We start from the raw sequence: 24,124 nt of genomic DNA on the forward strand, positions 1-24,124 counted from the left end.
AGATTATTTTGCACCTGGAGGGATGGCTGGGGGTTGGGGGGAGGAAATGACATACTGGCTTTGGCTTTAAAGAATCTGTAGGTTTTGGACCCAACTGGGGCAACATTGGGGAGAGACCTTGTAGGCAGTGGAAATAATAAAAGCAAGAATACTTAGAAGTTGTTTAGTTTGGTTAAAGTTGTATGAGTATTCAAAGTCAACATTACAAAGACAGGTTGGGGCCAGATACTGAAAGGCCTTTTAAATTCCTTCTTCCTGAGTTTGGACTTTATTTTGTTGACAATGGAGAGTATTGAAGAATTTTGACAGGATCATGATATGACCAGCGCTATAGTTGAGGAAGAACAGTGTGGTGGTAGTGTATAGGATGAACTGGTAAGGAGAGAGAAAGGAGGCAGGGAGAACAATGTGGAGGGTAATCAGGGCCTGAGAGTCAGGGTACTGGGAATGCAAAGTAGTGAGGAAGAGAAACAGATTGGAGAGAGGATACAAAAATAGAACCAATGGGTTATTAAATATGGGGCAAAAACAAGAGGAAGGAAAGATACTTGTAAGGAGTCTAGCCTGAGTAACTGGGAAGATACCTAGGAGCCCTTTGGGAATAGAGGACTGAAGAAGGGAAGAGAGATTACACCTGGAGATATATATATATATATAATACATACACACACTTGGGAATTAATCATATAAAATGCTAGTTGAGGCTGAAGAGTAGATGAAATTGCCACAGGGGATGGGATGTCAAGGGAAGGAAAAAGAGCATTATGGGTAGTATTTAGGAGGTCGATGGAGGAAAAAGAGCTAGAAAGAAGCAATGAGAGAGGTAAGGAAAGACGTTACAGTTTCACTGAACAAATAGTATAGAAGAAGAAGGAATGGTGGTCAGTAGTGTCAAGGGCTACAGAGAAGTTGGGGAGAATAGCACACAAAAGGCCACTGGATTTAGGAATCAGGAGATGATTGATGATCTTTAGGGGAGAAGATTCAGTGAATTATGGAAGTGGAAGCCCAATTAGAGGGAATTTTACATCAGTTTTGAGGATATAGAGGCAGAAACCATAGCTTACTTTTGTAGTAAATCTGTCTAGAAAGGAGTGTTGAGACAGGATGAGTTTAGGTATGATGGGATGAGAGGCTAAACCAAATTGCAATAGGAAATAGAAAAGAGAAATTGGCATCCAAAGATCTGGAGGACATAGAATCTGTAGGTGTTGAAGACTGATTTGATGTGGAGATTGAATAAGAAAAGGATTCCATTTTTAAGACTTGGAACTGGAAGAAGGAAGATGCCATTTGGAAATATAATGAAGTCATAAATTGGAAACAAGCTTGGGTTCAAAGATGACAAGTTTGATTTTAGACATACTTTTAATATTTTTAAGGGATACTAAGTAGTAGAATGCTCCCCTTTCTTCTCCAATAAATCTTCCTCCCAAGAGAAAGAGACAAGTGTCTTTGCTGGTCTTTTTGGTGGACTGTATTTGGAGGCTGGGTGCTAAACTCTCAGAAATCCCATTCATATCTCAGGTACTAATGTATTCTAATATTCAGTTCTATGTATCTTGACATGGTAAAGCATGATGAATTGTTGATCCCCAGTAACCATTCAGAGAGGCCATTCAGTTCTTTCATCTAAAAGTAGTAAGATTCCAAAGACAAACCAACAACTGTCCAAAGAACTCTTGGTCCATTAAGTCCAAGGGACTTTTCCTAATATCCTATCCATGTGCCTCTTATGCTTTCCCTTAGGGCTCTGTGTCTCAAATACCATTTTTCTTGTTCTACAGCTAAATCCTAGGGGACAAAAGCCAAGCTTTTCATCTTGAGCCAGGTTGATGTAGTATTTGAGTTCAAGGTCAAGCTCATTAAAGCCCAAATCCTGAGGGAAGGAGCAACTCTCTTTTGTCCTGTGTTTTCAGAAAGACCTAACACATCCATCTTCCTAGTTTTTAATTGTCACTGTCCATGGAATGGCCCAAGTCTGTTCATATTAACATTTGATAACCAAAATGAAAAGGATCTTTTTTTCTGCTGGACCCTATCTGCTGTTTTTGGTTCTCAGTAGCTGAAGTTTTCCGTTGAGGTTCTTTTAAACGCCTACATGCAAACTGAAGAGCACTCAAGCTTTGGTGGGATATCACCCACAGCTGGAGTGATGGAGGAAGGGAGGAGGGTACAAGCCTCAGGTGCATCCTTCTCTTAAAAAATTTTTTTTTAAAAAAACAAAACCTCTTAAGCAAACAAATTCTATCTGAAAGCAGGTGAGACCTATCCAGGGAAAGAAGGGAATGAACCTCTTTCCATGTAGGAAATGAATATGGATTCATATGTGACCCAGATGCATTAAATGGGCAAATTTGAAACATGTTGGACTGATCCTACAGCCCTACATCTCTTCTAGTCAAAGAGTAAAAGGCTATGAACCATGAACCGTGATGAGAAGCAGAGGAACAGTGTTGCAGCAATGGCTCCTCGGTTGGTGGTTAGGCCCTGTCTTGCTCTATTAAGCAAACACAGTTAATATAGATAAAAGGTAACCTTGATAGAAGTGAAAATTGAAACTTGAGTTGAAGGTAGCAAGCCAGGCACAGCTGCAGTTGTACTTCCTCCTATGTGGCAACAGGAGCTGCACTTACTGGTGTTTTTTTGGAAGGGATGCAGTTTTTTAAAATATCTTTTCTTCAGAGTGTTCTGGGTTTTAATGTCTACACCATTGATGGGAGAGCAGAATATATTAGTAAGAAGCCACCTAGACTTTCTACATCTAGTGTGTGAGGTCAGATCCAAGTTCAGCATTCTAATCACACATTTGCTATTAACAGGCTATGTAGCCTTGGACAGATCACTGAAAAGATCTCTGGTGGCAGATTTTCTTACCTGAAAAACCAAAAGGTTGGATTAGAGGATCTCTTCCAGCCCTAAAATTCCATTGATTTATGATTCCTCACGAGGAAGCATAACTTCCAATTTCTAAGAACAACTGTTGGCAAAGTAAGCATTTATGCAGCTTTAATTTTATATATGAAAAATCCCTTGCAAATATTTATTATGATTTTATCAGGCAAATATTTAAGTGTTATTAGTGTCACTACATAAATTTACCTTCTTCACTTCTTATGTTCTTCAGCTTAAGAGCGTTGCAACTCTTTTCAAAATAGTACCTGGTCAGCCAACTCACTTGGGCCAGTCCCTCCTCTCCTGTCCAGTCCTACAGTTCTAGGATCTTGAGTTTCACCCTCCCTAACATGGGTATAGGTGTGCTTCCCCTTGCTTAGGCTGAGCTCCATTTACCTGTGTCAATGAAAGTGACTCCTTAGAAGATTATGTTAAAGAATTACTTCTCCTTTTATCTTTCTCAACAGTATTTCACTAATACAGCCAGCTTCCTCTATATACAATGTTGTCTCGTTATCAGTTCCAAGAGAAACAGAGAGATAAGAGTCATTTTAGCAGTGCATATACATGGAAGGGGAAGAGGCAAAGCATGGCTTAAAATCAGAAAAACCATATTAACTATTCAACTCTCACTCTTAGTGGCTTAAATTGAATGCATTTGAAGGATTAAAACAATATTTTCTTCTTGAAACCGAAGAGCTCCACCACCTTGCCTTTTAACTGCAGCCACCAGAGAAGGTACTAAATCTGAGAACCTTTCTTCTCCCCCAGTACTGGAGAAGAGTTGCTCAAAATGTTTTTTTTTCATGGTCTCTTTGGCTAAATCCGTTCTCTCTCATTTTCTGGATGGTCTAAAACTCTGTTATCTGTGTTTGTGTGTGTGTGTGTGTGTGTGTGTTTTCTCCACTGACGGTGGTTCTGAATTCAAATAATGAGTGCTCATCCTAATAGTGTTTTCTTGTTTTGTAGATGTACAATATTATGTTAGCTTCCTTTGGTATTTGTTAGTTGTGGGTCTCTCTCTCTGAGCTGCTTTGATAACTCCAAATACAATCATTGTTCATTTCTTGCATTTTCTACCCTGCAGATGATTCGATGAAAGTGAAAGATGAATACAGTGAAAGGGATGAGAATATTTTAAAGCCAGAGCCCATGGGGAATGCAGAAGAGCCTGAAATTCCATACAGCTATTCAAGAGAATATAATGAATATGAAAACATTAAGTTGGAAAGACATGTCTCGTATGATAGTAACAGGCCAACCAGTGGCAAGATGAACTGCGATGTGTGTGGATTATCCTGCATTAGCTTCAATGTCTTAATGGTTCATAAGCGGAGCCATACTGGTAAATAGTTTCCTTTATCCATTCTTCTGAAAACTGTCCTAATGCAGCCATGTGAGAAATGAAATGGTGAAATTTGGGACGACTTTTGATTACTTTCATTGATTTTTGCTGTAATTCTGATGTATCTTTCCCTCTCTGCATTTTCATTTACCCAGTGATTTTTATTCCTGCTTTACTATGCTTTTGGCAAACATTGCAAATGCCGTGAATAAAAATACTGTAGTAAGCACAGTGTTCTAGGTCAGCCAAATATTTTTCTTCAGTTAATAAGTAGAAGTTGAATTGTGCGATATGCTTCTTTAGCATCGTCCATCCATTTTTGCATAACTTTTTAAAAAGCAGACCTCCTTATTATATTGGGTTCAAATTTGTTAGATGAAAGCACATAGTTTTTATAACCAGTTTAAAAATTTTATCTTCGGACAATAAACAGCCAATCTATAGAAATGCATACAAACACAACAGTCCCAATGAGCTCAATAGATTCCATCTGACATCTAATATGAAAACTTTAAAAAAGAAGCATTTCTGGCCCTTCATACCTTATTAGAATTTGAGTCTGTGATTCTGTTTTCTCAGATTGAGATTATATTCAAAAAGAATGCTAAGTAATGTTACAAACTTACATCTGGAAAGCACTCCCAGAGCTATTCTTGTTTTTTTTTTTTTTGTGGGGTGGGGGATGTTATTTCTTTTCTTTTTTTTTTTTTTTGCTCTGATCCAAGACCATAACTAAAATGGCCTTGCTAGATGAATGTTTTTTCTCTTCTACTGGGAAGATTTCCAGAAGTAAGTCTTACACTTGCCTTGAAATATAGCTCCCAGCTGATCCCAATATGATATGAACAGATACTATCTAAAAGATGAGCTTTTGCCATAGGCGTCTAATCTGTGCATATGCTTTGCCACTTGCTGGGTGATCAGAAGTCTCCTTTTTGTCCTTTTTAAAGGTGAACGCCCATTCCAGTGTAATCAGTGTGGGGCATCTTTTACTCAGAAAGGTAACCTCCTCCGCCACATTAAACTGCACACAGGGGAAAAACCTTTTAAGTGTCACCTCTGCAACTATGCATGCCAGAGAAGAGACGCACTCACGGGTCACCTTAGGACACATTCTGGTAAGTGAGAGCAATGAGCCTTCCATATCTAGTAAATGTGTGTTCCATGGTGCCCATTGAGGAAACTAGAAAGAGTTAAGTACGGAGGTTTTAATCCGTCATTCCTGTTCTGAAGGGTTACAACAGCAGAGACCTCTAGGGCTAATTACACTTCCATTAAGGCATTAATTGCTCTCCGTCTGGCTCAATGGGGATGATCATCTCCTTACCATCCTTGCTCCCCTAGAGAACAAGACAGTCAGACAGGAAAAGCCTGCTCTATAAAAATGCCTTTTGAATTTTTGTGAAAAAATTATAGTCATCAGTATTTTCTTATGGTAAGCTTTATTAAGACATTATTTTCCTAAAAAACACACGGACACATTTTTCATTCAGAAGTCTGGACAAGCAAATGATGTACAGTCTGTAAGTTATGTAAAAATGTAAACAGAGCATAAATCATTGTCAGAGGGTTCCCTTTGGCCATTCTGGGCTAAAAATTTTTAAATTGAGATATAATTGACAATAGAACATTGTATTGGTTTTAGGTGCACATGGGCTAAATTTCTTAAACCTGACTTTCTTCTTGATCAGCCTGTTTATTTTTAATCTCTAGAAGATGAACAGCAAAAGAATTCATAAAAGAAGAACTATGTTCGTCTTGATGTTTTTACTCTTTATTTTAACTAAGCAAGATAATAAAACTTTTTTCAACATTTAGAATTTCCCTCCTAGAAAAATAAAACTGAGTTTATTTTCAAATTTGGGACCTCATGTTCTTGATGTTATCTGACAAACTTTTTAATTGAAGAAAAAAAAGGTTTGTTTTTATGTCAATTCACGTACTCCTTTGACTAAAACCCAGCCCCAAACCCACAACTGGTCACAATTCAGAGACTAAGGATTAAACAAGTCAGTCCCAGCAAAACCCACCATGAGAGATCGTAAGTGGTACAAGAAGGGTTTCTTTTACAGTTCATTGTTCAAAGTAATGAATTAAGGATGAGTTTGGTCCAAAAAATTAGAATAGTTCTCTTCTGTTGCTTTTTTCAAGTAAGATCCAAACATAGTGGTCACTTTTTAGATAGATTCTAGAGGACCCAAATTTATGCAGAAAACTTAACATTTTTAGCCCTAGCAAACCAGCATTTATTTTAATTTGGGATTCCAGAGGATCTTGTAGTACTTTAAGTCCCAAAACTCTGTTTTAAACAGAGCAACAGGATTAGAAAATAAAAATCTCAGTTCCTAAAACTGTGACATACTCATAGGGTACATTTTATCAACAATCAGAAAGGCCAGCCCTGCACACAGAGTTGAAGTTATTACTTATAATTAGCTCAGTTTTTATTGATTTAGCCCAGACTTCACTATAGCCACTTGGACAGGATAAGCTAAATTTATCCAACTATGTCATTGCTCTGAAAAGTCCATCAGTTTCTGGCTGAATGTCTAACTCCCAGCATTCTTTACTTACAACGAGATGGATGTCACAAACTAAGGGATCTCTCTCTATTTCATTTTTAAGCCACACTAACCTCCTTGAGGAAAAAAACAGCTTTTTTCCTAAAGAAACAATATTGAATCTAGAGCCAAAACACTGTGCTCAATGATAATCATTAAATCCAAATCCTTTCATATGTGAAAGGAGGCTATCCTTTTGAAGAAAATGCTAACATAACAATCAGTCGAAGACTATCACCTTATTTCAGTTTACTAAATTTAAAAATAATATAGCTGCAAAAGTATCCAAATACCCTGGCTTCTCTCAGCAGACTCATTCCTAAAGGACAGTTTGCACAGAGCCCCAAGACACCATTTGTTCTGTAATCCCTGAGGGTCACCTTTGTGCTCTCTTTATAGTTGAGAAACCCTATAAATGTGAGTTTTGTGGAAGGAGTTACAAGCAGAGAAGTTCCCTTGAGGAGCACAAGGAGCGCTGCCGTACATTTCTCCAGAGCACGGACCTGGGTGAGACTGGTGAGTTCATGCAACACTCGTTCTACGTACACGTAGCAAGCATCTACTTTTCTAGGTGGTGGAAGACAGTAGTGTTAAAAAAAAAAAAACAAAAAAAAACAAAAAAACAAAACTGCCCTCATAGTTTATATTTTAATGGGGAAAGACAGACTATAAGCAAAGTAAATATGTAACATATACAGTATATTAGAAGGTAGTAAGTACTATTAAGCAAAATGAAGCAGGTCCTGGGGGCAGAAAGTGAGTCAGGGAGGTGACATTTTAACAGACTTAAAGGGCTGAGGAGAAAGCCCTGCAGAGAACTAGGAAATAGCAAGTGCAAAGATCCTGGGACTTGAGTTTGAAGAAGTATAAATAGTCCTGTGTGGCTGGAGCAAGAGTGGGTAAGGGAACATGAGGCTGGAAAGGAAATGGGAAACGAGATCTTATCAAGCCTTGTTGGCCATTATAAAGGCTGGTTTTTACTCTGAGTGAAATTGAAGATCTTCAAAGGGTTTTGAGCTGAGAGGTGACATGATTGGACTTCTCATTTTAAAAGAATCACTTTACTTGCTGTAGAGAAGAGATTTTATTTGCAGCAAGATTGGGAATTGGAAAGTCTAGTTAGAAAGCCATTGCATCTCCCATTCAAGTAGGAGAAAATTATGTCTTGGGTAGTGGTAGAGGTGGTGAGAAATGTTCTAATTCTCTATACATTTTATTGATTTTTTTAAAAGATTTTATTTATTTATTTGACAGAGAGAGACACACAGCAAGAGAGGGAACACAAGCAGGGGGAGTGGGAGAGGGAGAAGCAGGCTTCCCGCAGAGCAGGGAGCCCGATGCAGGGATCGATCCCAGGACCCTGGGATCATGACCTGAGCCGAAGGCAGATGCTTAACGACTGAGGCACCCAGTCGCCCCTCTATACATTTTAAAGGTAGAGCCAACAGGATTTCCTAACAGATTGATGTGGGATGTGATGAAGGATGCAGTTGCTCTTCCCTGAAAGAGCAATTCAGAGTAGAGCAGGTTGAGGGGTGGCTGAGGGCAGAGTCAGTTAAAACTACAAGGATTTTTTGGAGTGCCTGGGTGGCTCAGTTGTTTAAGCGTCTGCCTTTGGCTCAGGTCATGATCTCGGGGTCCTGAGATCCAGTCCCGCATCAGGCTCTCTGCTCAGTGGCAAGTCTCCTTCTCCCTCTCCCTCTGACCCTCCCCCTGCTCATGCTTTCTCTCTCTCTCTCTCTCTCATAAATAAATATCTTAAAAAAAAAAAAACTACAAGGATTTTCTTTGCCCAAAGCCCTCAAATCATATACTTATCTACTCATATGATTTATTGTGATGCTTATCTTTGGCTTCAGGAATTTCATATTTTATTCAGTGTTTTGAATTATTTGCCTAGGGCCAATTGGTTGAAACACTAGATGCTTTTCCATATATCAGTTGTGGTTTTCTTTCTTTCTCATTCTTCAGTTGAAACAGCATGAAACTTCTTTGTGTCACATCTTTGCAGTTGTCCTTTGTCCCATCCAGTTGACCATCATTCTGGTTCTGCAGCTTGGGTTGTCTGACGTTTTTATTTGGTTAATTGAACCAGTTGCATATTCAGAGTATCAAATCCTCAGGGGATTTGGTGCTTGCCAGCAGTAGGTGCAGTTGAATGGTTTGAACATTCTAAAGCAGAAAGATTACAAAAATATGAAAGAAATAATGTGAAACTCAGGAAAAATGGAGTGGAAATCATTAGTAGCTTAGCTGTACCTATTTTGAGTGAGAGGAAATTTTGTTTTAGATAAAGTTTATTTTATGGTGTTAGGAGCTGGCCAACTGAATTCCGTTGGTTTGCACTGCTTCTGCTTTTTATCCTGATGGCATCTTTGGTTTTATCAAGGAGTTGGATTTCCTCCTTATTTCTAAAGAGAAATGTTTGCAACAGATAGAGCTCTTACTGTGAGACATTCCCAGGTTATGAAAATCTATTATATTCCAAATAGCATTATTAATATTTAAAGCTAGAAGGTTAAAGAGAGCATCTAATCCTACCACCTCATTTTAGAGGTGAGAAAATTGAAACTCATAAAAAATTCAGTGACTTGCTTAAAAAGCACTGGAACTTTTGTTGTCTTCATGATTAGCTATATTTCTTTTATTTTCAAAAATTCACTCACTGCAATATAATTCACTTACCATAAAATTTACCTTTTAAAGTGTACAATTCAGTTTTTACTATATCCATAAAGTTATACAACCATCACCACTAATTCTATAACATTTTCATCACCCTCAAAAGAAACGTTGTACGCATTAGCAGTCATTCCCCATTCCACCTCTCTTCAGCCCTTGATCTACCCTCTGTCTCTGTGGATTTGCCTATTCTGAACATTTCACGTAAATAGAATCATACAATATGTGGTCTTTTATGTTTGGCTTCTTTCACTTAGCATATTTTCAGGGTTCATCCATGTTGTAGCATATATGAGTGCTTCATTCCTTTTTATGGCCAACTAATATTCCATTATACGGATTTACTACATTTAAAACAAATCTGTTCATCAGTTAATAGACATTTGGGTTTTTTCCACTTTGGGAAAATATGGCTTGATTAGCTATTTTTTAAGGTTATATATTATCTGGTTAGTGAAAGAAATATAGTAGCACATGTACTAGTAGACACACACATATGCATATATGTGTTTCTTGATTCTCTTGGAAGTAGGGGGAAAATAATATACTATCCTCTATGAGTAGTAAGTTCAAAATTATTTATTTTAAAGTAAGGTTAACCACCTTATTTCCCATCCCCATAACCTTTTTTTTAGGAATTTCAAATTAGGAAAATATCAAAGAAATATTTTAGCTATCTTCAGTGGTTTAAGGTGATTCAGGAAATGCTGAAATACAGAGGTTGAGTTAATTTGCATTTCATAGGGTGGTTTGATGGATGCGTGCAACATATTTTAAGTCTCAGCAAAAAAATAAAGGGTTAACTAAGTCAGCAAGTTTTGATTTTTTTGTTGTTGTTTAAAACAAATATTTTGTAATGGTGGTTTCATGTTATAAAATGTATAAAGTCACAGTTTAGTCAAGTATAAAAAACTGCATGTCAGTCAATATATTACTTTTTTGTATTTCAAATAGTTCCCATGATTTTTCCTGAAATCCAAAATGTAAAGAATGTGGTTTTTTTAGTCTATTATTTTTTTTAGAACCTCTACACCCAACGTGAGGCTCCAACCCATGACCCCGAGACCAAGAGTCACAGGCTCTTCTGAGTGAGCCAGCCAGGTGCCCCCAAAATTTAAAGAATGTTTAATTCACACACATCAATCCTTTAATTACTGCCACTGCTCCCTATATGGTTTTCATTTCTGTTTCCTTCTTATAATTAGGAGTCCCAGTCTGGATATCATGTTCCATTCTGAACCTAACCAACATAGTATCACCAGTGGTACATCTTATCCCTTCATCCCTAGCTTTTAAAGAGATGATACTCCATTGCTACTGTGGATGTGCCACTTTATTCATCAAGTGTTTATTGTAGATTGAAGTGCAGCCTAGTATAAGACCCAAGCTTTGAGTAAGCAGGTCTTTATGGAAGCAAAACAGAAAAAAAGGCCTTAGACTGAACAGTCAACAAAAGAACGCCATCTTGGGTAACAGGACTTCTGGCCTTACTAATCATTTTTATTTTATTCAGATAACATTTGTTGGATTCTCTATGTGCCAGAGCTGTGGCAGAGCTATTCATAAAAATGAGTGAAAGTTTAGCCCCTACCCTTGGAGAACTCACAATCCAACAAGGCAATGGGCACTTGATCTGTCAATAAACTACAAAGGTCTAATAGAGGCAAATGTGATATTGCTACATCATCAAGATACTCCAATTCTGCTGTCTTAATGGAGTATATATATGAAAAGAAGAATAAATAGAGAAGAGCACAGATTCTGTTTTCTCATTAGCTTGATCCTTATTCCAGAAAGGGACTAACATCTGGCATAGAAATTCATTTAGCCTCATTTCACACAAATTATGAGTACTTGGAGTGGGACCTTTTTTTGTATGACAATGAGTTCTAGCAATAACAAGATTTTTAAAGTAATTGAATAATTGTATTTATTTGTGAATCTTTGAGTCACAGCCTTTTATCTTCACGCTCATTGTTTCAGCTGAGCCAATACAAGCATGAGAATTTTCGAATAAACTTACATTTTTTGCCAAGTAGCAGACCAATGAAAAAGTTATTAAAAGTTGCTTTTCCCAACTGATTTTTCTTTTTTAAAAAGTGATAACATCTTACAGGTAGTATTTATTCTACTTGCTCAAAAAGGCAACAGTTTTATGTAACTTTCTTGTTAGAACCTGCCTCAGTCTTTGATAGCAGTCTTTTGTCAGACAATTCTCATTACACAATCACACCCCTTTGTTCCACTGTCCATTCGCTACCGACTGACCACACCAGAGAAGAGACAGGAAGCAATGCCTCCTGTTGAGCTCCATTTAACACTTCAAGATCTAATGAAAGATTCTGAACAAACACAAAAACACAACCAATTACATGGTTAAATCTGCAGTCACTTTGAGATAGGAATTGCATCGGGGCGCCTGGGTGGCTCAGTCGTTAAGCGTCTGCCTTCGGCTCAGGTCATGATCTCAGGGTCCTGGGATCGAGCCCTGCATCCGGCTCCCTGCTCGGCGGGAAGCCTGCTTCTCCCTCTCCCACTCCCCCTGCTTGTGTTCCCTCTCTCGCTGTGTCTCTCTCTGTCAAATAAATAAAATCTTTAAAAAAAAAAAGAGAGAGATAGGAATTGCATCATGGAAATAGTTAACTGAAAACCAGACAATTAAGACTTGTGTGGAGATGAAAGATAGAAACCTGTTCTGTAATTATGACTTCATATTAGTTTTATTATTTATATCTTCAACGTGTCTTTAAAATCATTTTGCTAATGAAAATTGGTACGCCTACTATGTAGTAGGCAAGTGACCTGAAGGGGAATTGATCCAGAGTTACAGCCCTCCTCCTAGGCTCACTTATGAACCAAGTGTGTAAATTGCTCTTTGCCACTATCCCGTATTCCCCACACCCACCCCTTGCAACATTAAAACTGCCAAACACCACCCAGGAACGGATTTCCTATTTCATCATTTAAAACCCATTATCTTGTCCCCTTACTATCTTGCCAAACTGGTTTCCCTCCACTTACATTTTTGAGACATGATGTGGCAAGATAACAAGTCTAGACTATATAAATAGACAGTGGGGTCTTCAAGTTGAAGCAGAGGACCAAAAGGCAGTGGTCCTCTTTGTTTGCTTTTCAGAGTACCGCCTAAATTTGTAATCCTAAGAGACCCTCTAACTCCAGAGCATTTCCTTGTGTTGTAAAGCGTGCCCGAGTAAGGGTATTAGACAGCAAGCCGTCCAGCCGCTGCAAGGGCAAAAGACCAGCGGTTTGGGGAAAGAAGGGTACAGCACATTCTGTTGAAGTTGGAGCCTTTGACTAACTTGCCAATTAGAAAATGGTTAACTTGGTAAAGATGAACTTAATCTCTATAGTGTGTTTACATGTCCAATGACGGATGGGATCTTGGAGTTGATATTTTGAGTGAACAAGCCAGGGACAGGGGTGGGGGTGGGGGGAAGTCCTCTCAGTTCGCCTCAGAGGATTTTGTTGGCTCTAACCAGAGTTGTGGAGATGGGAAAGTCTCCACCTATGCCCCCAATTATCTGTCCATCCAAACACTTAAGAATGTAATCTTTTTAAATGTCAGGCATTTGGCCACTGTTTTACAGAGTAAGATTTATCTAGAAATGACTGTCAAGACGAGCTTGGTGAGTAACCAGGGATAAAAGGTGATGTTATCTCGGAAAGTTGCCATTTAGTGACATGCCCTCATTACGTTATTTAGGTCATGTATCCCCGCTCTAGCATCCTCCTGAATATAGAGGATATTGAGTATGTGTCCTCAGAAAGCTGCTAGTGGTAATTGATAGTGACTTGGTAAAATGTAGACAGTGACTGCAGAGAGCTGAATGGGAAAAGTAGGCTGGTGACATAATGCTTGGGGTGAGTCCTGGGGCTGAAGGGACAGATCTCTGGGGGATGACTGACCCATTAGAGGAGTGACTGAAGACACCAATATGAATAGTGGTAAAATGGTGATGGACTTAAAAATTCCCACAGGACTGTTTTCCATTCTCATTTCCCTGTAAATCTTTCTGATAATAATACAGGGTTGAGGGGGAGGGACAGGGTGGGGGCGGCGGGGGGGGGGGGTTACCTGGATTTAATCCTCTCAAAGTTGCTCAAACCAGAATGACTGTTCCCAGTCAAAGCACCACTTAACTGCCTCTCAGATGATTCTAAGAAAAAGCCTCCTTGTAACAGCCTCAGGAACTGATTTCAAATCCCAGGCCTTTGTCTTTAATCTCTCTGCTCTTGGGGCTCTGGGTAGTGCCACATCTGGTGGTGGTTTGTGTGAAAGGAAATAATATATATAATAGTTTCCTGTTTGGTCATTTAAACCTATCCCTGTGCTGGACAGAATTTGACCCACTTCACTTAATAGCAAAGTGTCCTGTCGCTAAAGTGCCCATTATTTGCCAACAGCCGGTCAGCCAAAGTGATAGTGCTTTACCACCAGCCCCAAAAGCTGCCCAGGCCCCCTATTCTGACCTTTATTGTTTTCATTTACACAAATAGTATTGTTAATAACTGAAACTGGAGGCTGGGACTTATTTCTTTGGAGCATATAATTACGTTTGACAAGAAACTCCCAAAGTCTAGTAAATATGGTCATTGTCCTCTTAATCCTTTTTGGAGCCAGATTTCATTTTATTCCTGAATTTTAAAAACCCTGAGCTTTATAAATTTATTGTACAATGACTGGTAACACAAACAAAAACCTGCTAATAATAAAATGAAACATACTTAATATTTTGAATTCTCTTTTTCTAATTTGGCTCTAGTTTTCTTGCCCTGACAGGTTTTCTTACTTGACAGTTTTGCCCTGGAGGTTTTTCTCTTGTTTACTTGCAGAGGTGGCCAGTTTTTTTTCTCTCTGGGCATGTCAGTTTGTGGTACTGAATGTCTGAGAGGACCAGGGAATTTGTGACATTATTTCTGTATATTAGAATCTCTTCACACAGCAAACTCTTCAACTACAGAATAAGCACTGACCTTCCCTAAATTTATGCATATATTTGGGGGGTAAAATCTGTTCTGCAACCGTCATTTGCTTTTTACTCTAGTCTCTTAAGCTAATTTCAATTCTTCTTCCTTAGAGATGTTGGAAATGTATGGATACATCATTTTAGTTTGGACCTGCTGAAATGTTTATGATAAAACAGAGAGAGGTGTTTGTAGTAACACAGTATGAATGTGTAGGACAGGAATGAGCAAATTGTGACCTTGGGCCAAATGCAGCCAGCAGACTGTGTACAGAGGTTTTTACATTTTTAAAGGGTAGTGGGTTGGGGGAAAAACCAAAGCATATGGAACAGAGACTATATGTGTCCCACAAAGTTTAAATATTTACTACCTGGCCCTTAACAGAAAAGTTTGCTGATCTGTAGCTTGGGCTAGCATCATGTGCTCAAGTTTAAAGCCTTACATTTAGATAAGCAGCTGGTATCTCTTTGAACTTTAGGCTTGGGACTCTTACTGACTACTGCCTGCTGTACCAGGGTAAATTATACTCTATTTATTCTAGTGTACTATTTAGTTGACTAGATGTTGGTACTATTTATATATTCTAGTGATTTCCAATTCTGGCTGCATTTTAAAATCCTCTGGAGAGCTTTAAAAATACTGTTGCCTAGATGCCTACACCAGAGATCCTGATTTCAGGATCTGAAGGAGAACCTGGGCATAGGTGTTTCTTACATTCTCTGCAGAGAGATTGATTCTAATGTTCAGGCAGGTCCGAGAACCACAGGCCTAAACCACTTAAAGGTCTGTTTGTGGATTAACAACTAGACCATATTGTTAGGCAGTTTTTATTCACATTGTTCATTAGAAATATAATAAAGATGCATTATACAAATTGCTCTTTAATTTCAAGACAGAAGTGTTGCTCAGGGAAATTTTAGCTGAGACAATTTTGAAATGTGAGGAGCATATGAAACAGATAATGCAGAGCCCAGAGAAATAGAATTTAAAAGATAGGAACTGAAAGGAACATGCTGGAAAAAAAGAAAAGAAAAGAAAAAAAACCACTCAGAATTTCAATACACAAATCACTGAGTAGATTTCTTGCTGTCTGGGTAAGGGTATCTATTTTCAAAAGTGCTATTAACATAAACAGAGCAGTAAATCTGGGGCACCATACTTTTTTTTTTTTAAGTTGTTAAGAAGAATTATATCAGTCTGCAGGTGTCACACGCAGTTACTCAGAATCAGAAAGAAGGCTGATCGGGGGTTAGAAGATCTCCATCTATCTATCTTTTTGCAACCAACCACGTCCAGGCTGTTTATTTAATACTTCCTCTTGCTAATGAAGATACGGGTTGGGGATGGGTCGGGCTTTCCCATCTCAGCAAAAGACTGCAAGATTTGAACGTGCCCTGGTGCTGGCTTCACTGACCACAGCAGGTACCCCAAGCAAGACTCTGAGCAGTAATAACAGGTAACAACAGAGTGTGCATCAGACCTCTAACACTTTTCCTTCCAGTTTATTTCCTTTTTCTCCATCATTTACCACTGTGTTCTTTTCCCTCTTCTTTTTACATTTTTCCAAACCAGCAAGTGTGGAGGCAAGACACATCAAAGCAGAGATGGGAAGTGAAAGAGCTCTCGTTCTGGACAGATTAGCAAGCAATGTGGCAAAACGAAAAAGCTCAATGCCTCAGAAATTCATTGGTAAGATTACGACCCTTTTTCCTGCTGTTGTTAGTAGATAGTTTAAATGAGATAACATAGGATGCTTATATATTACACAGGTCCTTAATTTCTGTTAAAATAAGGTAATTGGTTTTCCATTGTACATTTTTATTCTTTGTGCTTCATTTTGATAAGTAAGGCAAATAGAATAAAATATTTTAAGTGAATAATCTTAACTCCTGAAGATGGGAGTATTTGATATCCAATTTCCTAAATGGAGTTGGTGTTAAAAATGCTGTTCCTTCCTCTTTATTCTGAATGACATATGTTGCATGAGAGAGTTTATGCAATTGACACCAGTAAAGATGTTTGAGATAGCATTTTTGTAACCTTTTGTAATTATATTTTACAAGTTGGTTTTGTAATCATGCCCCAACTTTTTTCGTGCTCTAAAACTTATTGCCATACTTTCTTGAATTTGAGGTTTGGCTTTGAGAGAAAGTTGGGAAAACATAGATTTAAATAACAAGGCTGGATTCAATCATTTGTCTTACTGGAGTTCATTTTTATGCCACTGGTTTTCACGTTGTCAAACAATGCAACAGAATGAGATGGCTAAGAAAGAATTCTGTTTTTTAAAGTGTTGGGGCTGGTGAACGACAGAGATGTTTTGTCCAACTCTTCCAGATGTTTACATAAATGTGACCATGATATTTAAAATAGATTTGTATTTGTGAAGGGGGCAGCTGAATTGAATGTATTAGTTTTGCTATAAATTGAAATTTGGTGATATTGAACAAAAATAGTTATCACACGAAAATAGACCTCCCTCGACACCAGTAGAATTTTAGAAACCTATCAATCTGTTTTTCCAAAGCTACTTAGTGCTATTGATGTCTTATTACAGTCCTTTTGTGCTTAATTCTTTTCAATAGCTTTTACAGATATTAAGTACCTGCCTGGTTTTTAAATCTGGTTAAATTTTATTCTGGTCTAGATAATTTTTGTACAGGCAGATATTTTATGTGAGTTATAGAGACATATTGAAAGAACTCATATATTTCAAAATTACCTAGGTTGGTTTTTATGCTTATTTAAGTGCTTATGCCTTATTTATTTTATTTTGATTACCTGGAAAATTTTTGTATCCTTTTAATCACATTAAGAATTGTGTCAGACTGGGGCGCCTGGGTGGCTCAGTTGTTAAGCATCTGCCTTCAGCTCAGGTCATGATCCCAGGGTCCTGGGATCGAGCCCCACATCAGGCTCCCTGCTTAGCCAGGAGTCTGCTTCTCCCTCTCCCCACTCCCCTTGCTTGTGTTCCCTCTCTCACTGTGTCTCTCTCTGTCAAATAAACAATATCTTAAAAAAAAAAAAAGAATTGTGTCAAACTAAATAAAGTTGGTGCATTTCAGTTTAGAGAGACACACCCCTCCCACCCCCCACCCGTTACCATCTTCCCTCTCCTTCCTGAGAAATGTCAGGGGGCCCGTAGTGACCTCCATGTGGGGCTTAGGAGCAATGGATCAAGTGGATCAATTGTGATTCCAAGACATGATCTTAAGACATTGCTCATATATCAGTTGATTTTCACTTCTGTGAAGAAGTTCTGACTGGAGTCAGAACAAAGGAAAGTAGAGGTTTTTATTCTTTGAGGGTAATTTACTTTGTAATTTGATTTGGGGAAAGTTATGACTCTAGAAATGGCTGTACTTGATGTGGAGAGAGACATGGGGAGACATGGGCAAGGAAAAAAATGTAAAGTGACTCAATTTCAATCCAATTATGGTCAAGGCGCTTTGGTCTAAGAAATAACATATGAGAGAAGATGCTTGGTCCTTGTAGCTGTCCTACACCTATAGTTGTTTTTTGTTTGTTTGTTTTAATTTATCCATTTATTTGACAGAGAGAGAGGGAGAGGGAGATGTGGGGCTCCATCCCAGGACCCTGAGATCATGACCTGAACCAAAGGCAGACGCTTAACCAACTGAGCCACACAGGTGCCACTGTCCTAACCTATAGTTGAGCTAAAACCCTACTTAATATAGTAAAAGTTGCTTTGGTATTTTCATGGGTTTAAAAAAACACATTTCCTGTGTCCAAGTCCATGCCATTCTGCTTGTTGCATCAGGGATCTGTTCCATTTGTTACCCTTGTAACCAAAGGATTTTTACTCCTTCATTTCCGGACTCAGAAGAGATGCTTATAGGTGCTGATTTCTCTTATCTTCTGAACCATCATGTGCTCTCTATTTGGAATCAGGAAACCCAGTCGAGTTAGCTCTTGATTTAAGCTGAGGTAGCAACTTCAGGGCTTCAGGGCCCTGAATAACTGGGGGAAATTTTGTTTGGTAAATTGTGGTATAGTGCAGTAGGAAGAACACTGGATTTGAAGCCAAATGACCCAGGTTCCGATTCTAGCTCAGTCATTTCTTAACCGTGTGTGTTTAGACAAATCACATAACCTTTCTGGGCCTCTGTTTACTCATCTGTGAAATGAGGAGACTGAATTGGTGATGAGGTGATCGGGAAGGTCCCTCCCAGCTCTATCATTCTACGAGTCTGCAAGATGAATTAGCAAAGGCTGCAATTATGAATACCATTTTGTGTTTCTAAGCCCATATGTGTAGATTCAGGTTACTGTTTTCTCAAGGTTATACAGACAAGGTGTTTATGTTATGAACCATGTCATATATTTTAGTTTTTTTTTTTTCAGGAAGGTGTGGTTAAATCTGAGAATCTATAAAACAGCTGCATCAACCCAACATTCATCTATTTTACTGAAGGCATTACTACTTGTTCATTTGCTCTTTCACCCATCCATTCATTCCTGTCAGGAAATGGGGACAGCACTCCTGTCATATCCATAATGTTCTTGTTCCTGAGCCCTGTTCTAATCTTCTAGCATTAGCTTATATCCTGAACCCTCCTTTTAGAGATCATTTTCAAATAAAGGAAACCCCTTGAGTCATTTAATGGAATCAACCTTTCTGATAGAAAACAGTAATATTGGGGAGAGAAAAGGAACATTTTGACACTGCAGTGTATGGGATGAAGTGCTGCAAAACATACGGGGCTAACGTTTTCCCTCCTCTTCTCTTCTGTCTCTTATATTTCCTCTCCATGGTGCTGTTTTCTGAAAAGATTCAGCTGCCAGGGAAATGGCAAAGGGTAAAGTGTGAAGGAAGAATGAGTCACTCCCTTTAATCCTTGCTGACAAGTTGCACAGCACTCAGACCAACCTTGGCTTCCCTGACCTCTTGAACTATGAGGGTAAAGGTGAAATTATACCATCAGGTCAGCCTGTTACTTTCCCAGCAGGCTAAAGAGAATTACCAGTAGGTATCATTTTTCACACATTAGAAATGAACCGAGGAAGAGGGACAGATTGGGTTAAGTCTAAGTGCATTTAGAAACGCAAAAACATGCCTCTATGGAAGAGTAAGAGTAAAATTAAATTGCTTCCGTAGAAGAAAAATAAAATCATTTCTTTCCTAATTCTCCAAGAAATTTTGTTTCATTCTCTGTATTTAAGACATAAATTGACATGCATTCATTAGAAATCAGCATCTTTACATCATCAAAATAATTATTTGTTTCTCTTTTCGAAGGACACAATGGCTCACTTTTATTTTTTATTTTTTTAAATTTTATTTATTTATTTGACAGAGAGAGACACAGCAAGAGAGGGAACACAAGCAGGGGAGTGGGAGAGGGAGAAGCAGGCTTCCTACCGAGCAGGGAGCCCGATGCGGGGCTCGATCCCAGGACCCTGGGATCACGAACTGAGCTGAAGGCAGACGCTTAATGATTGAGCCACCCAGGCACCCCAGGATAGCTCACTTTTAGCACCTAACCCTTTTAAGAGTTCTCCTTTCTCTGCATCTTATTCTCCTGTTATAAACTTGTTTGACTAGACTTCTAACTAGGCCATCTTCAAATACTTGGCTCAAAATAGAGGCCAGATTTCTATCCTGGAGGGAGGAGGAAAATGATTACATTTCTGCATATTTCTTTTTGCTTTTCATTCCTTCTCCAAAAACAGATGTGTTATTCTGACCAAAGTGGTTACCATAGCATCTCCTTATTATTTTTAATTTTATGTATTATTTTATTAAAGGAAGTTTTCATGTTGAAAACAACATGAAAAAAGATCTCACTCACCCGTGGTAAACATGTTAGTGAGGTTTTGACACTTCAGCAAACACCATCGATTCTCCCTGTGAAGTAACTAATGAGAAATTGTCTGCTTTGGTTAACAGAGCGACAGGAAGCAGTTTGAATACCTGTTTCTAACAGCAAAAAGTATCTTCTCCCACCCCTTCCCAAGGGGCTGAAATCTATAATCCTATAAGTATTACAGAATCATAGCATTTTAAGAGCTTGAAGGGATATCAGGAACACCCAGCAAAGTTCTTTCCCCAGGGAAGGAGGGAGGATTGGAGAGATGGAGAGATGCAGCTAGTGGGTGATGGAGCAGGGCCAGGACCGAGGCCTACAATGTGCTGCAGCCCAGGGCCTTCCTACCCTGGGAGGCCACCCAAAGCATAGTGTGTCATGTGTGCTAGACCGGGGCTCTGGACACGGAGGGGTATACTCGGTGAAAGCTGGTGGAAGAAAAAGCCCCTGAAGAAGGACAGTCATTCCCCGCCCGGGGTGTGTTTTCTTGAGAAAAGAAGTCTTCCCCTGGTGACTCCATCAGGACCGATGACATCCAAATAACACCCCTCACAGGGGACAAGTCTTCTGCAGCAACAAAAGATGGTCCCCAGCTCAGTTTTCCTCACCCCCCGCCCCACAGCTCTCTCTGTGTTTGCTCCCCTTCTTGTCTATTCTGTGGCTCCCTTCTACTTTCCTCCTCCTGGAAGAAATGTTAGTCACTTTAGTCTCATTTAGCTTGAGATCAGAGCCATTACCTCACAGATATTCCATTTACTCTCCTTGCCTGGCTCCCCTCCTTTTTTTGGGTATGTGTTTGCAGTAAGAGTAAGCAGTGATAGACATGGGATATGGTATGAAGGTAGCCAGCAAGTACATTTCAGTGACTTGAAGAAACTTAAAAAGAAAACCTGAATATTTCCCATCACCCCTCATGATGCCTGTAATAGTGGAAATGTGTTATATTTCTAAAGTTCAAATCATTCCCCTCCCCTTCAAAAAAACCTTTCAATGGCTTCCCATTGGAATAAAATCCGAACTGTCCAGGTGTTCTGAGTCTTGCACAATCTGTCTCCAAGTTACCTTTTCTAATTTTATCATTTCAGCCAACTAATCTTTTAATTCAGCCACAGTGAACTATTCCCACTTCTATGTAATACTTTCCCTCTTGTATATAATGGTTCTGTCCATGCTGTCTGGAATGCCCTCCTTCACATCTGCCCTTAAAAGTACACGTGGTTGGGATGCCTGTTAGGCATTCAGCTCTTGGTTTCAGCTTGGGTGGTGATCTAGGGACGTGGGATCCAGCCCTGCATGGGGCTTCATGCTCAGTGAGGAGTCCGCTTGGGACTCTCTCTCCTTCTCCCTCTGCCCCTCCTCCCTGCTCTTTTTCTCTCTCTCTCAAACAAATAAATAAATCTTTATTTTTTTACTTTTTAAAAGATTTTATTTATTTATTTTAAGAGAGAGAGCAGGGGGAGGGGCAGAGGGAGACGGAGGAGCAGGCTCCCTGCTCTGAGCAGGGAGCCCGACATGGGGCTCGATCCCAGGACCCTGAGATCATGACCTGAGCCAAAAGCAGACCCTTAACCAACTGAGCCAAGCAGGCGCCCCAGGAAATAAATCTTTTTTAAAAAATGTACACATGGTCTACATTCTCACAGTCTCCTGAGTTCTCTCTCTGCTCTGTTCTCCCCCTGTACTCAAGGTGAGTTTAATAGACAGTTTTTTGTGATATATAGAACTGTCTCCACCACCATCACTGCTACCACCTCAGATTACAAGGAGACTTTAAAAAATAAGTTAATATTTGTCCCACAATACGTGGCATATTTGAGAAGCTGTCCATATTTTTCTCTCTTCACTTTCTTGACTACTCTGTACTTTGTTCCACCACATAGTTTTAGGGGTAACAATTTGTAATGAAATTACAAATGCAGTGTAATGCTGTGTATTGTAAATGCTGCATCTCCTATTGGATTGCAATTATGTTTGTACTCCTCAAGGCACCTAACATGGTGTGAGGCTAATAATAATAATAATAAAGATCTACCATTTATTGAGTGCTTACATATGCCAGGCACTCTGTTAAGAACTTACAAACACCAGAACAACTCCATGCATCATAGATACTTCTTGATGCACGGTGCTAGTCCATTTGGAACACAGCACAGTTGCTTGTCCACTGCTTATGGGAACCATGCCAGCAGAGAATCTGAAATCCCTGCCAGTGGTGGGATTGTGCAGCCATGGACAAGGTGGCAGCCAGGAGACAGCAATTAAAGCTCAAACACAGGGGCGCCTGGGTGGCTCAGTCAGTTAAGCATCTGACTCTTGATTTCAGCTCAAGTCGTGATCTCAGAGTTGTGAGATGGAGCCCCACGTCAGGCTCCACACTGGGCATGGAGCGTGCTTAAGATCTCTCTCCCTCTCCTTGTGCCCCTCGCCTTTCCCTCTCCAAAAAAATAAAATAAAAAATAAAATCTTAAAAAAAATGCTCAGACACAGGCAGATATATATGGGCCCTTAGACTGCATCCTAGCCCTCCATTTACTAAGTGACCTTGGCAAGTTAACCTGTTTGTAGGTTAGGTTCTTATCTGATAAGAGATGCTAATTCATCTTAGGCAAATGAGAGAATATGCAAAAAGTACTTAGGACAGCACTGGATATATAGTAAAGGCTCAATAAATAGTAGCATTCTTGTTAGTATTAAATATAAGGCACAGTGCTAGGTAATGTGAAGTATAAAAACCAGAGGTAAACAGATCAGGGTGATGGATCTGTCACTCGGCCCCAAAGGCAGAGGTCTGAATCCATGTGCTCAGTTAAGGTCCCTTTTAGCTCTAGGTGGTGATTCTGTACTTTCAAGTTGGGCACTTAGAAGCCAACAACCATACACCCTCACCACATTGTAGCAACTCGGGTCAGCCAGTTGCTCAGTTTAGAGTTACCAAAGCCTAGATAGTAGGGATTAACCCCTTTAAAAAAAAAGCAGGTAAGGAATGGCCCTGGTTCCTAAACTCAGGACTTGCTGTTGCCAGTTGTACTTTCATCAGAAGGAAACCTCTAATTCAGCCTGAAGCTGCTATCATTAATCATTCAAAGGTGTGGTATGATTCTGACTACAAGCTGGACTAGAGGCTCTGTGCAGGTTTGGGAGAAGTTACACTCTTGTGGTTTGACTAACCTTCTTTATGAGTGTGTTACTAAAGAAACGTGAGCTCTTGGCTTTTCAATTACTGTAGCTTACCCCTTCTGGGTTTCATACACATTGAGTCATCATGTCTACAGGTGACTGATAATCATCTGCACTACTCAAGTTACCGTAACTCAGAGATGAGGGGATCTGATGATTGCAGGTTGCGTGCACGTGAAGATCTGAGGCTCTCCTGTCTTCACAGTGAACAATGGTCTGTCTTAACCACAGAACTCAGTCACATATTTCCACTCATCCAGGGCTGTATTTTCCTCTTACTGTTTTGCCTCTTACAACTTTAGCACTCAGCTGTCTTCTGACATGTGCTGCAGGTGGTAGACACTGTGAAACTGTAGGCCTAGTTCAGTAAAGCAAACTCTTGGGAGAAAGGATAAAAGCAGTTTGTGATGTGCCTGCCCCACCCCGGAAACCTTCTGGAACCTCTCCGTTAGATGAAAAGATAAAAAGATTCTCAGGGACCCCTGGTATTTTAGGAGTAGAGTAGAGCCAGCCACACTGGAAAATCATCAATGACCTCAAAAAGGCCAAGAAACCAAAGTTCATCATCTCTGTGTCACTTTCAGGGGAATGAATATTTGTGACCTTAGCTGGCTTTCATGTTCTTAGCCTCACTCTTTCAAACAGCTATC

General features: G+C 39.4%; 1 protein-coding gene across 4 annotated transcripts in view; it reads left to right on the forward strand.

The window, feature by feature from the left end:
• IKZF3 (IKAROS family zinc finger 3) overlaps positions 1 to 24,124 on the forward strand; it is an 87,840-nt gene that overhangs the window by 54,186 nt on the left and 9,530 nt on the right. For 2 of the 4 annotated variants that reach the window (XM_028089776.2, XM_088028285.1), the window contains exons 4-7: positions 3,983 to 4,240; positions 5,191 to 5,358; positions 7,201 to 7,317; positions 16,042 to 16,158. In XM_028089776.2, coding sequence (XP_027945577.1) covers positions 3,983 to 4,240; positions 5,191 to 5,358; positions 7,201 to 7,317; positions 16,042 to 16,158 — 660 coding nt within the window. Of the gene's footprint in view, positions 1 to 3,485; positions 3,634 to 3,982; positions 4,241 to 5,190; positions 5,359 to 7,200; positions 7,318 to 15,614; positions 15,926 to 16,041; positions 16,159 to 24,124 lie in introns of those variants that run through there. The other 2 variants (XM_028089777.2, XM_028089780.2) reach the window with 2 other exon arrangements.

Source organism: Eumetopias jubatus, unplaced genomic scaffold (genome assembly GCF_037043125.1).
Source record: "Eumetopias jubatus isolate StellerSeaLion01/CBP00866 unplaced genomic scaffold, mEumJub1_p1.0 scaffold_10, whole genome shotgun sequence".
Classification (NCBI taxonomy): domain Eukaryota; kingdom Metazoa; phylum Chordata; class Mammalia; order Carnivora; family Otariidae; genus Eumetopias; species Eumetopias jubatus.